The sequence below is a fragment of the Ochotona curzoniae genome, unplaced genomic scaffold (assembly GCF_017591425.1).
Source record: "Ochotona curzoniae isolate NIBS_2020 unplaced genomic scaffold, NIBS_Ocur_1.0 scaffold_2587, whole genome shotgun sequence".
Lineage (NCBI taxonomy): Eukaryota > Metazoa > Chordata > Mammalia > Lagomorpha > Ochotonidae > Ochotona > Ochotona curzoniae.
In genome coordinates, this window is record NW_024467096.1 from 17,342,641 (window position 1) to 17,357,264 (window position 14,624).

At 49.2% G+C, this 14,624-nt stretch overlaps 1 protein-coding gene and 1 pseudogene across 1 annotated transcript; one reads left to right on the forward strand and one right to left on the reverse strand.

The window, feature by feature from the left end:
• Positions 1-1,911: 1,911 nt before the first annotated feature.
• Positions 1,912-1,988, reverse strand: LOC121171424 (annotated as a pseudogene).
• Positions 1,989-5,804: 3,816 nt separating this feature from the next.
• AHSG (alpha 2-HS glycoprotein) lies at positions 5,805-13,538 on the forward strand. The gene is made up of 7 exons (XM_041002934.1): positions 5,805-6,095; positions 8,010-8,120; positions 9,061-9,145; positions 9,770-9,933; positions 10,973-11,074; positions 12,194-12,277; positions 12,820-13,538. The coding sequence occupies exons 1-7, from the start codon at positions 5,880-5,882 to the stop codon at positions 13,183-13,185; spliced, it is 1,128 nt and encodes a 375-aa protein (XP_040858868.1). The 5' UTR covers positions 5,805-5,879; the 3' UTR covers positions 13,186-13,538.
• Positions 13,539-14,624: the final 1,086 nt, after the last annotated feature.

Sequence of the window (14,624 nt, forward strand, 5' to 3'; positions counted from 1 at the left end):
AGCACAGGGGAACATCTAAGAAGTGGTCTTGAAGTTCTTGAATAGGTGTGAGAGAAGACTCAATACATGGCAATCAATGGATCCATAGAACCTTCAATACTGAGTAAAAAGGACCCCTTCCAACTGCCACCCACCAAATGGGTGAAGTACCCAAACATACTCAAGTCCAATGAGTTACTTGACTCTAGTGGCCCCAGGACAACCTTCGGTGATAAGACAATGGCTGCCACGAAGATCTCCCCATCCAAGGGTCCAGCAAGCACCCAGTGTGGCTCGTTAGGAGCCCACAGGTCCACCTCCCCTCTGCCTTCCTGTCTGAGGAGCTCCGGCCACTCAGGCTCCTTGTTTTCCCTTGCTTTTTAGCTGCTGCTGGAACCCAGTTTCAGCATTGACTGACATTTCCCCGAAAAACATCTAGAAACAGAGTAATCATTGACCACTTATTTACCTTCTAAACCTGTGTTTGAGATAACTTTGATGTCTGCTGAGACAGCACTGAAGTCACTAGGTGAAAGTATTTTCTGAAAAATGGACTTCCGGATAGTCTCAATTGATAGGAACCAAATTTGATGTCTTTTTCTATTTCTTTAGCCTTTTCTTTCCTTTTTTTTTAAGATTTAATTTTTTAAATTTTCATTACAAAGTCAGATATACAGAGAGGAAGAGAGACAGAGAGGAATATCTTCCATCCGATGATTCACTCCCCAAGTGAGTGCAACGGCCTATGCTGTGCCTATCTGAAGCCAGGAGCCAGGAGCTCTTCCGGGTCTCCCAAATGGGTGTAGGGTCCCAAGGTTTTGGGCCATCCTCGACTGCTTTCCCAGGCCACAAGCAGGGAGTTGGATGGGCAGTGGAGCTGCCGAGATTAGAACCGGCACCCATATGGGTTCCCGGGCACGTTCAAGGTGAGGACTTTAGCAGCTAGGCCACGGTGCCAGGACCTTAGCCTTTTCAAAGGAAGTAAGCAGCTGTATTTCCTATGGTGAGAATGATTTACTGGCCCTGAGTATCTAGCAGCCAAGTGCCCCGGCTTTCTTTGGCCCCAGATTTTTTGGGGGAAGTGAGGGGTTTGAGATTAACATAGGGACACAGCAACTGGATTAAATCCAGGCTCTACTAAATATTTGGTTTGTGATGTGGTCAAGTTCCAGAACCTGAGCCTGTTTTCTTTTGTGTAAAGGAGACAGGACAGAAGGAGTAACGCTCTGAGCCTTCAAGCACAGGAAGCCAATACCCTCAGCCAGGACAAAAACTCTGATTTCTGGGGGAGGTTCGGCTCCCCTCTCCCCTAGGAAACCTCAGCCCTCCCCCATTTCTTTCAACGCTGAGTGGTGCTTCAGAACATTCTAGTGGTGTCAATGTCACCATGAAATATACACATTGAAGGAAGTCTTCCTTCAAATCCAAGAGACATCTTGAAAAGCCCATGGCCCAGGATCACCACGTGCTTGGGCCCACTGTTCACACAGTCAAGAAGCACTCCCTGAAGGCTAGAAAGGTGAGATGAAGTGCCCGCTGCTCTTTCAGTCCAAGGTTGATACTGCCCCTTCTTTAGGGATGCACTCGGATGCATGAATACAGGGGTCAGGACTGAAAGAGGAACACCGCTGAAGGAGCTGCCTCTGTACACGCTGCCTCTTTGCCGGATCCTTCATCTGGACCTCGCCATTCCTTTCCCCTGAGAGGCACTCCAATGCAGTTCCTTGGGGATCTGGATTTACAGAGCCAGGTCATGGTTATGAGGACAAACTTAGGGGAAGGCATTTTCCAACCCCTCAAAAGTAGCAGTCACCTCGAGTCATTGTGGTTGAATCGCATTTGGCATTCTGTGGTCAGGTCCCCAACTTTCTTGGCACTGGGTACAAAGAGCTGTTTCAAATTATTGCTGATGACTTCCAGGGCAACTGGGGCTGTTTTATCCTTGCACAGGGGCCATGCTAATCTCTGTATTGTTCCAATTTTAGTATATGTGCTGCCGAAGCGAGCACATGGGGGGCTAAGTTTTCTTCTTCACAGGTGACCTGGTGGGTACTTGGACAAAGATCATTTGCATTCTCTTGACTGATGCTTTCCACCGACGAAATAAATCCTAATCTGTCTTCTCAGAAAAGACATAATGACAATTTTGTGTAATGACTTGGCCGAGTCGAGATGAGCTTCTTGGCCAGCCAGCGTCTCCTCACTCCATGTCCAGATGCCTAACTTTCCAGGTACTAGGTGTTTGATAAATGTTTGTTCATCGGACATATGAATGAGGAAACACCGACCTTATCAGAAATTAATAGCCTAGTCCTCTCAGCGTCTAGGTCCTTTAAAAAAGTATCAGAAAGGGCAGAGCCAGGAATCCGGTCCAACGACTCAGACACTAACCACGGCTACTTCCTCCCGGCTCGGCCAATCATTCTACCTACTTCTGCGGGCGTGCACTTGCCCCTGTTCCGTGTGGTGAGAGGCTGGGTGCCCGCTCTCGCCTCAGCTCCCGCTGCCCGAGGTCTTCCACGGCCCTTTCCGGCTCAGGCCTTCTTCTAGACCCAAGTCTGTGTCAGGCCCACCGACAGGAAATTCGGACCCTGGGGTGAGCTTCTCCTGCCTGTCCTGGCTTCTGAACTCTTTCGCGCCCCAGTGGCTCCCTGCTGAGGGGTCCCTTGGACCAGCTCAGAGGCCATGAGCTTTCTCGAGCCACCATCTCGAGCTCCCCGCTGTCAGCTGCGGGCAGGCTTCCCACACCCCCGACGGTGTGTCCGGTGCCCGGCTGGTATCCCAACCTGCTTGCTCCAGCAGCTGGTGCTCCGGCTCCTCCTCTGCTTCCTGAACTTCCAGCCCACCTCCCAAGCCCCTGGGAGCCACCACACACTTCCACACAGCACAGGCGGTGTGGGCCTCCCGAGAAAATGCACAGTGACACAAATGGCGGGGGGATGGAGGTAATGCCTGTCTGGGATTGACATGCCAAGAAGCTGGAGCCTGGTGAACAAGGCTGACCCTCGGTCACCCGTGGGTATGAGTGACACGTGCGTGCGAGTGACACGCATTCAGCCTGTGAGAGTCTTCTGCAGAGTTGGATCGGTGTCTTTGGACACAGTGAAACACACAGAGCTTCCCTTTGGTATATGGCTACAGCTGTCCGGGAAAACACCAAAAATGTTATCCATGATCCCCTGCAGTGTCAGTGAGTAAATGGCAACATTTATTTCTAAGGAAACGCAAACAGACCTGAATAAGGGACCATCTTGTTCGGTTTGACAGCAAAGTTCAATGTTAGCGTGTCAAGTATTGGACATGTGGAGGAGTTGCGATAAATCTGACAAATGTTTAAGTAAAATTGTTTGCAAAATGCAGTTCAGTTGATATTTACATATCTGAGTTCCCACGATTAGCATGGAAGCAGTAACGAAGAATAGAAACCCACTGAGCTAACTTAACACGCCAGCTAAATGGCAGAGGTAGATCGGCATTGCCTCGCCGACAGGCAGTCTGACAACAGAAAATAACAACTTCAAAAATGTTCATTTCGGGTCGGGCATTGTGGAATCTGTTCCTTTTTTGAGCCGCTCCCTGCTAACAGCCTGGGAAAAGCAGTGGAAGATGGCCCAAGCGTTTAGGCCCCCGCCACCCACGCGGGAGACTTGGAAGATGCTCCTAGCTTCAGCCTGGCCCCGTCCTGGCTATTGTGGCCATCTCGGGAGTAGACTAGCACATGAAAGAGCTTGGTGTCTCTCCCTCTCTCTGTAACTCAGACTTTTAAAATAAAAATATAAATCTTTTTTCTAAATTCATATTGAGACAGCATTATGGCATAGCGAGTTAAGTTGCTGCCTACAACATCAGCATTCCACACTGGTTTAACCTTTTCACTTCTGATCCAGCTCCCTGCTAATGCGTGTGCCTGGGAAAGCAACAGGGGATGCATGGCCCCTGCCAACCATGTGGGAGACCTCGGTGGAGTTCCTGACCCCAGGTGGTGGCCATTTGGGAAGTGAAACAGTAGACGCAAGACCGATCTCTCTCTCCCTCTCCCCTCTCTCCTTTTCTGCCTCTTAAATAAATGAATCTTTTTTTTTTATAATGCCCATATTACTTAATTCAGTAGTTCACTTCTAAGAACCTATCCTGAAAAACAAACAAAAAAACTAGAAAGACAATAGTTCCTAAATTTAGAAAATTAATTGCAACTTAAAAAAAATGGTTTACATTTATTTGAGAGGTAGATAACATGAGAGACAGAGGGCTTCGTTCACTGGCTCACTCTCCAGTTGCCCATAAGCACCAGGAATGTCACCTGGGTGTCTACAGGGGTGGACCCAAAGGAAGCGCTTGAGAGCTGTCACCTGCCCACTCAAGGGCTGCAGCAGCAAGAAGCAGAAATCAGGAGCTTGGACTCAAACATAGGCAGTCCTGTCAGCAATCAGGTTTCCCACTCAGAGAATACTGCTAGGCTGCAAGCTTTGTAGCTTTGTGCACAACAGTGATCAATTGAGAACAAACTAAATGCCCAACAATGAAAATAACAGGTAGCCATTAAAAGCTTTGTTTTGAGAGGCAGAAAGATAGGAATCATGGTTCTGGTTCATTCTCTAAGTGGCAGGACAGTGGAAGGTAAGGGCCTAATCCAGAAACCAGGAGTCCGGAACGCTATCCCAGTCTCCTCTGTGGGTGACAGGATCCAATGACATGAGCCGTCTCCACTGCCTCCCAGGGTGTGGAATTAGGAACCTCAGTCAGATAGCAACTCCAGGTACTTCAGCATGGGCCATGGGCATCTCAACTGCTGAGTCTAAGCATGCGTTTAAGTTTATTTCATGACATATGAATAGCCAACTGATCATGGTTAAATTAAAAAAAAATTGTAGATGCAGTATGTGCTAAATTATGGTAAAACAATGTAAATATTTTGCATGGGAAGAAAGACAAGATGGAAATGCGCCCAGCCAATAAGAATGCCTGTAGACGGTGTTTTTTTGCTAAGGGTGAGGAGGGTGCTGGGATCACCTGTGCCCTTAGCTGCCCCTGCAGGATCTCAGCCTACAGGGTGGGACTCACACCCACAACTGTGTTGAGTGAGCAGCTGGGAGGCAAGATCTACACTTGGGTATCGGCTTGGGCATCACTCAGAACACCAGGACCAATGCCTGCATGTGCTGGCTCTGCAGGGCCCTGGCAGGAAGGTCTGGAGAAAGGAGAGTGAGGGGGCAAGGTGCCCCACACTGCCCTGTTCTCCATAGCTCTTGCTGGCCTTGCCACAGGGACTCTCTTCCTTCAATTCTTTTCTTCCCCACTTTAGGCGGAAACCCCACCCTCCCTTTCTTCTCATCTTTCCATTGTGCACCTGTGCCTGGGTTCTGTCTGTGGGCTGTGTCTCCCCCTCTATGAGCCCTTGCAGAGGACAGACCCCCCCCCCCCCGACATTAGAGAACGTTCCCCCTTGGCTGAACACTGTCCCTCCCTGATGCCAGATCCCTGTGCAGGTCACTTCCATGACCGCCCAACCCACTGCACCCCAGGCTGGCCGTGTTTGCCTCCTCCTCGTCCCCTCAGCCACCTCTTCTCTGTGTTGCTGTCCCCAACTTCCAAGCAGACTTTGGAGCATCTCCCACGCAGCAGCATTGACTTTGGCAGATGTCTTGGGATTTGGTGATGTCCTAACCTGTTTGCTTTACTGAGGTTGATGTTTGCAGAATTTCTTTGTGTGTGTGTTTTGCGTTGGAACCAGAACAGAAACCATCCCCTGTCTTTATGCAATTCCTCCGACGAGCTCCAACAGATAAATAAAGCCCTCCGCCCTTCCACCAGCCCACCTTGCCCCAGCACAGCACCTAGCTTGCTCTTGAAGCTTGCAGCTGACCGCCCACGTGCTTGGAACTCTGCAGGGGGGGACAGCCATGAAGTCCCTCATTCCTCTGCTGGTCCTGGCTCAGCTCTGGGCCTGTCACTCGATCCCGCTGCAGTCAATTGCCCCAGTGCTGAGACTACCCAAATGCGATGACCCCGAAGTGGAGGAGGCAGCCCTGGCGGCTGTGGACTACATCAATCAGCACCTTCATCAGGGATACAAGCACACACTGAATCGGATCGACAAGGTGAAGGTGTGGCCCCGGGTAAGTGAACCTGCTGTGCAGGTGCTTCTGGCTCAACTCTGGGTCCCCAAAGATCAGTGCAAATCAACACAGAGAGGTAAATTCTCTGCTTGCCTGCTGGGAGGGAAGGTAGGGGCAGACGGAGGGCAAGGCTAGAGGAACTTCTGCATCCAGGTCTCAAGGAAGGTGCCAGGCTGGAAAAAAGGGTTAGATGAAGGACAATGCAATTTTGCAGCTTACACACGGCCAGTGTGGCTTCCTGGAAAACTAGGGTCTGAGAGCCTGGGTGAAGGTTGCCGAAGTATCACTGACTCGAATCATCTTCCTTTCCTCTCTGATGAAGACTTGAGTGAATGAAACCAGCGTTTGGCAGGTGCCCCCTGTGTGCCTTCCACATAGTTCATCTCTGCTAACCTGCCCTGTCTCACAGAGGCAGAAAGCAAAGCTCAGGTGCACGTAGCCATTTGTCATCTAAGGCCACATCATTAGCAAGCATCCAAAATAGGCTTCCACCCCAGACCTGGGTTCTCCCCTCCATGCTAGCTGCCTCCCAGACGGAGGGTGCCCCGCATCCCACGCAGCCTTTGCTGGGAAGAGGATTTGCTTCTTCACACACTGGACAAGGTCCATGCAGCCTCGAGCTGGTGACGAAGCCTGCAGGGAGGGGCCAGGGAAAGGCACCTGTTGCCGCTTGTTTGAAACTTACATTTTATATCGGATGTAGGCTAATTCTTGTCATTGTACAGTTATTGCAATCTTTCTTTAGGCAAGAGCCAATGGCAGGTGTTAGGAGTGGGTACTGGGCTGCAGCACATAAAACTCATGTTTGCACATCAAAGCAGCCAACTCTGGGTACATTCAGAGGTTCAACCTGATGCAAAGGCGTAAAGAACACATTTAGTGCCTTCGAGGGTTTTAAAGTCCAGCAATCTGTGGGACAGCTGAGGTCTTAAAACCGCGAATGGGTTTTAAGAGTGCTGTAGCGTGGTCCAGTATAAATGGTTCAGAGGACACTAACATATGACTGTGGGAAAGGATGAGAGAAGGCACCTCAATTTTTTGCTAAAGGCAGGGCCGAGCCCATCCCTTGAGAAATCCAGGCGTCTCTTGCCCCTGTGCGCTGCAGCTCACAGTGTCTCCTTGAAGCGGCTTTGGCTATGTTTGTATACCAAGAAAATGAGAACTTCCTGCAAAAGGGTCCAGGCTGACCCTGCAGGTCCCAGTGAGTCGGCCAAAGCCATTCCGAGAAGCAAGCAGAGCTGGGCTGGGAGGGAAAAGTGTGCTTGTCCCTTCTAGATGTTCTAGCATTGGAAGAAAAGCTACTTAAACAGGCGAACCGACAAGAACTACCCAAAGAAATTTCCCCCAAGTCCCTTACAGCCCTGGTAACCATAGCTTCATCAGCATTGGGGGGAGCGGGGAAGACTAGGCGCTCCCCTCTCCTCACCAGCAGAGAGCAGCAGAGAGCAGCTTCCCCCGCAAAATCTTTCCAGCAGGAAAACGGGAGAAGGGAGAGTAGAGAATGAGAGGGGCAGAAAAGAAGAGTTAGAGGGAAGAATCTAGAATTGGAAGGAGAGACAGGAAGATATTGTCCCATGTTACTTTGCAGTTTGACTAAGACAAATCCTAAGCTGACTTTTTAAAAGCATTGCTTGAAGGGTAACATCGTAAAGACAGAGCTCATCTGTGAAGCCCCAGGAGTGCTTGGATAGGTTGTATCCGCTGGTCCGAGGACACTCCTCTTTCTTCCGGAAGACCAGGGTAGTCCCGGCATAGCCTTTCACAGGCGCCGGGTCCAGTCAGACACGTGTGCAGGCTTGTCCTTGCCCTGCTCTGAAACCTGGGAGGGCCCCAGCCTACCAAGGCTCACGTCCTGGCCCGCACAGCAGGACCAGTGTCCCGAGTAGCTCACCCTTTCTTCCTGTGTCTCCACAGCGGCCCTTGGGAGAAGTGTTCCAACTTGAAATAGACACGCTGGAGACCACCTGCCACGCACTGGACCCCACGCCCCTGGCAAACTGCAGCGTGAGGCAGCAGACAGCGCACGTGAGTGTCCTGCAGGGGGCACCCAGCCACGCTTCCCGGTTCATCAGCACAGCGCATGCTCCTGTTCTTAAACAGATGTGTTTTTCCCTTCACTCCATTTGGTTTAGTATTGTAATAGACTATTTCAGTAGCTGCACAATATTGTTGGGTGATAACATGTGTGAACAGTGTGGAATGCCCAAGTCACAGTAATTAACATTTCCTACTCCTTAATATGGATCATTTTTAAGTTTCAAAATTTTTAACTCCTGGAGCAGAACTTTAAAACACACACACACACACACACACAATTATATATAATATGCCACAAAATATATTATACAATAATTTATATATAACAATACAAAATATATAACATAATACATAAATAATATAATACACACATGTAAATTATATGAAATTATTATTATATATAAATATACATATAAAGCAAGAAAGAGAAATTTTTCACCCACTGGTTCACTCACCAAATGACCACAACAGCCAGGGCTGGACCAGGCTGAAGCCAGGAACCTAGAATTCCACCTGGGTCTTCCACGTGCGTGCAGGTATCCATGGACTTGGGCCATCTTCCATTGCATTCCCAGTTGAGTGAGCAGGGAGTTGAACTGAAAGTGGAACAGCCGGGACTCTGTGTCCATATGGGATGCCTGTACTGCCGGTGCTGGTTCAACCTGCTGTCACAGTGCCAGCCCAAGCAGGCCTGCTTATCTGACCTCCCTGGTGAGCCCAAGTGTGGTTTCTGACATGCTGTGGAATGCCGCCTTTTCTGGCATTGGGCTTTACAACAGTTCACCTTCTTGTTGTAGAGGTCCCGGAGAGCAGTGAGTGTCAGCACAGGTCCTTTTGTGCCTCACAGGCCCTCTTCCCGCGGGGTGGGCAGGCGGGCAGGTGGGCCGACTGGCTTCCTGGGACCCTCACTGTCAGCTTCCCTCTCCAGGCTGTGGAAGGAGACTGTGACTTCCATGTGTTGAAGCTGGATGGCCAGTTTTCTGTGTTGTCTGCGAAGTGTGAATCCACTCCAGGTAGAGATGGTTTATTCTTCCCTTTGCTTTTCCCTTTATTTTTCTAGAGCTGGGATTGGGGTTGGGGGCAGGGATTATCTGGGTAGTTTCTAACCTACATTGTTCTAGCCACTTGGTCAGTGAGTGTGATGGCTCAATGGCTAAATCCTCACTTGCAAGTGCTGGGATCCCATCTGGGTGCTGATTCATGTCTTGGCTGCTCCATTTCGCACAGCTCCCTGCTTGTGGCCAAAAGCAGCTGAGGATGACCCAAAACCTTGGGATCCTTTACCCATGTGGGAGACCTGGAGAACCTCTACTGGCTCCTGACTTTGGATCAGCTCAGTTCCACCTGAGCTGTAGGAAGTGAGCCAGCAGATAAAAGATCTTTATCTCTGTAAATCTGATCTGCCTTCCCAGTAAAAATAAATAAACCTTTAAGAGAGAGAGAGAGTAAGGGAAGCGAGATATGCTGGATCCTGGAGGCAAGGACCAGCTCCTGGTGACATCATGGACTGAGCTACAGACAGGGTCAGGACAATGCAGGGAAAAGGCTGGAAGTCAACATGGTCCATGTCTCAGCCTGGGTTCCATAAGCGCTAGGGTGCACAGCGGGGAGCATCAGCCCTCATTTCTCCTCTGCAGACTCTGCCGAGGACGTGCACAGGGTATGCCCAGACTGCCCCCTGCTGATCCCGCTGAATGACTCCAGAGTGACGCACGCTGTGGATGCTGCCCTGGCTGCCTTCAACGCTCAGAATAACGGCGCCTATTATCAGCTGATGGAAGTTGCCCGGGCCCAGTTTGTGGTAAAGACAGAGACCCTTTGGACAGATTTGGGCAGTTTAGTAGCATTTGGGAAATGCCTGTGGCAAAGGAGTGAGGGGTGAACAGATATCGGGACAACAAGGGAGAAAGCAGGGGTGGTCCTGGTTGGAAGGGGGAGAAAAGGGTCCCTGCATGTCACCAAGATCCCCAGACTCTGCAGGGAGGTGCACCCCAGTCCCCTGGCTCCACCACATGAAGCAGGGGGAGATGCCCACTTTATCCCAAACTGCCCATTGTCCACTCTCTGGTTTCCACACATTTACCATACATCACTGCTGAGCATCTGTGACAATGAATGCTTATAAAGGCATTGACCTCCTTGTCCTGATAGACTTCCAGCAGTAGGATCCTAGAATGCCTCTTGAATCCCTGGGGGAAACGAGCTACTTGCATACTTAAAGGCAATAGTGCTATAATACTAAAGAAAACTGGTGTTCTGGACACACCAGCCATGATGCAGCCATGGCGGTCTGTTAACCAGAAAAGTCCCCATCCCAGACCACACTCAACACTTGACAAGTGTCCACAAGCTCCAAATATTTTAAGAGAAGTACACAAGTGTCTGTGTACATTCTTTTGTCTGTCTCATGGGATCCTTCTCTCTGGTGTAAGTGGAAGGGATGTTAAATTCACTTTCCCGCACCAACAGGAGTAACCTCAACCTTAGATTTCAAAATGCAGTCCCAAGAATGAAAGCCAGGAGGACAGGCAAGGCCCCTATTCAAGGCAGGCTAAAACTGAAATCCTGATTTTCTGTTTCCTGCCTGAAAACTCACCTGGTGGGCAAATGGCCCCTACTTCTGTAGTACTAGCCCCAATTGGTGTGCAAGTCCTGACACCTGCCCTTTGTAAACCATGCAGAGGTACATTTCCTGGGCCACACAATGTATTCCACACCAATGATGCTCCAGGAAGTTGTGCCCAGCCATGGCCCTGGCTGCTTCCCTCCAGCCCTTCCTGCCCCGCCCCTTTCATTCAAAGCCACGTTGCCTCAAGTGCATTTTCCTTTATCTTCACTAGCCTCTCCCAGCTTCTACCTACGTGGAGTTTGCAGTGGGTGCCACTGACTGTGTTGCTAAAGAGGTCACCGATCCAGCCAAATGCAACCTGCTGGCAGAAAAGGTGAGTGACAGCAGTTCCGTTTTGCTGTTGGAGCTATCCCCGGAGTCAGTGCAAGGAGCTGGGGCTACTGTCACACAGGCAAGCCTGCTGCAGAACAGAGCAGCTGTTCATGGTCTGCAGCTTTGGGTGATGGGAAGAGAACAGCAGGGCACACTCCCTGCGGTGGGGGGCGGGGGGGAGGGGCAGGTCACACCAGGCTTTCCTCTGGGATGTCACCCCACCCCCAAGAGTTGTCACCCCTTGCACTCACACACTGGAAGCTCAGGGAATCAGGAGAAAGACAGAGACCGCTTCTTAATGAAATGCATTCATGCCCAGCTGCGGGAAGGGGGAAGGGCAGATTTTCTAGGCATACTTGTATCTTAGTATTTAGAACCTGCCAAGTACTTAAGCCAATGATGTCCCCATCTACACTAAAGAAACCATCAGAGACATTTGACAAAAATATATCTAGATAGGTGATTTATCATAGATACAAATGACTAAAAAAATCTTTGTGTCCAACAAGCATATCATTGAACGATATGTAACATATCAGTAAATAGAAGAGTATGCAGACACTAGAAATTATGTTTGCAAAGATTGGTAAATGATATGAGAAAATGCTATAATCTTATAGTAAGTGGAAAGAGAAAGGATAGCAAAAATGTTTGGTTAGCCAATCTCCATCTTTAAATGATACAAGAATTCTTAAAAATGTTCATGAGAAATAGAGTTAAAACATAACTTTACTTTGGTGCAAAATTGTTTTATATTTACAAATAGTTTTTCAAATAATGTTGCTATAAAACAAACTGATGTCTTACTACCGTTTTCCATGAACTTTTTGAAGCACCATCTTATTTAATCAAGATTTTTTATAAACAAGAAAGCAGCAGAAGGGTATTAACAGTGGTTTTTCCCCATGTCATCATCACATCTGGTATGATTGGTGATATTTATCTCACTTTAGCATTTCTGTATGCAGGATGGCATGTTATAGGTCTCCAAAAAAAAAAAAAAAAAGCCATAGACTTTTAGAAAAAGTGAAGTGTTTTTCCCCTCATTGTATCGGAGTTTCAGTGAAACAGGGTTACACTGTTCTATAAATGCACTAAAATCGCTACTTTGTGTGGGCAGCAATATGGCTTGTGCAAGGCAACGGTCGCTGAGAAGCTTGCTGGGGAAGACGTGTCGGTAACCTGCACCATATTCCCAACCCAGGTAAACACCTAAGTGGCTATTCTTGCCTGCACTCACGCAATGCCTCATCCTGGAGATGGTAGTGTGTTGCCTTGACCCAAACTTCACAATGTAAGGTAACCTTAGAGGGGTATGGAGTCATTTCCAAATGCAAGGATGCTTGAGCTGCCCCCTTCTCCGTAATGCATCACAACAGGACAGAACCATTCTAATGTGCAGCCGATAAGGCAACCTGTCCATCTGCGGGAGGTGGGAATGGTTTATTTTCGGAGAAGGGGACACCTGCCAGTGGCTGTAGGTATAGATGGCAAAGGCTGAAGCTGGGACACAGGTGAGACATGGGTATGTAAATCCGTGGTCACCAAGATAATTCTGGTGACAATGAGACAGTAAAAGAACTAGTCGGGCACCAAAGAATGTTGTCAGGGTTGCAGGTGGTTCTTCTGTTCCCCTATACCCAGCAAATAAAAAGACAGTTGTGAAGGAATGGTGTCTGGACTCAGGGGGGTGGGACTTCTGGGAGGAGCAAGCCAGCTAATCAAAGGAAATGGTCTACTCTCCAGCCTGCCGCCCCACAGCCACAGCCAGATGGTGTCGGTGCACCAGCGGATGCTTCAGCCGCCCCCCCAGCAGCGGAGCCAGCCGCCCCAGCAGCAGATGCAGCTGCACTCGCGGCCCCTCCAGCTGGTCAGCCCTCCCATCCCCAGGTGCTGGGGCCCATCTTCGTCAAACATCCCATAGTACCCAAAGTGCACAAGACGCACCACGACTTGCGCCATTCCTTCTCCGGGGCGCACTCCATGGAGTCAGGTTCCGCGGAAGCCTTCCGCCCTTCAAAACCGATTGGGCCAGCCGTCGCTGTGTCCCCTGCTGGCGCCGCCCCCCAGGTCCCGCCATGCCCAGGGAAGATCAGACACTTCAAGATCTAAACTAGACACAGATAGAAGGTTTGGCACAAAGAATGCAGGCACCATTTTGTCCAAGCCTGAATATGAGTAGATGTCTTGTGTGCTGTCAAAGTCAGTGCCACATGAGGTCTAGGTTAGCATCAAGTCTTGCCTCTCACCTCTTTTCTTTCCTCGCGGACTGAAGCAGAGGGGGCGGGGTGAGGCCTGAGGACAGGTGTAAGGCTGGCATCTCGATTGCCGTCTCTGTCTTCTGGTTGCTTTCACACAGCAACTGGAACGGGGACTTTAAAAGGTGCTCTAGCCAGTCCTGTATCTGCCTGTTCATAAAATTGCCTAGCCAACTTTTTCCTTAATAAAGAAGATTCTAAGCTCAAGTGTGGCCCTGCTCATTGCCTGGTTCATTCAAATGTTGCCTACATGTATGGAGTCTGTCATCGCAACAATCACACAGTGTCCCTAATTAAAATTTATGTGAGGGCCCAGCGCAGTGGCATAGCTGCTAAAGTCTTCACATTGCAGGCACCAGGATCCCATATAGTCACCAGTTCTAATCCCAGCAGCCCCACTTCCCATCCAGCTCCCTGCTTGTGGCTTGGGAAAGCGGTTGAGGATGGCCCAAAGCCTTGGGACCCTGCACCGGTGTGGGAGACCCAGAAGAAGCTCCAGGTTCATGGCTTTGGATTGGCTCAGCTCCAGCCACTGCAGCTGCTTGGGGAGTGAATCAATGGACGGAAGATCTTCCTCTCTGCCTCACCTCCTCTTTGTATATCTGCTTTTCCAATAAAAATAAATCCTTTTTTTTTAAATTCATGTGAAAAGAGAACTGAAAGAAAACAAAAGCCAGTGTTGCCAAATACAGGAGAGAGGCACAAATCTGTTCACAACTCGTAGAAAATGACCTTCCTTTAAGGAAAAATAATTCTTTCACTTCATAAGTGACAGAAAATATGACTATAACAGGATCATTTACCTGAGATTAGAATGGTTTTTATTTTATTTTATTCATTTCTTGAGATTGGAATGTAAAAGCCACTGATTCCCCCCCCAATACCCAGCTAAAAGGATTGGTAATGAACACAGCAACAGGTGAAGCCACCACCTGGGATGCCAGCGTCCCATATGGGCGCTGGGTCAGTGTGCTGGGTCACGTCCTGGGAAAAGCACTGGAAGATGGCCCAGGTGTTTGGGCCCCTGAGAGATGTGGAAGATGCTCCTGGGTTTGCTCTAGCCCAGCCAGCCCTGGTGGTCGTGGCTACCTGGCAAGTGAATCAGCACACTGAAGATCTGTGTAAGTCTGACTTTTGAATAAATAAGATCTTTAAAGACATACACAGTGACCTCATATACTGTTTATTTGCTGTTTATGTTTAAAATACTCAAAGAATGGGCCCAGTAATGGCTTAGTGGCAAAATCCTCATCTTTTTCTTCTTTTTTCTTTTTTAAAGATTTATTTCTTCTT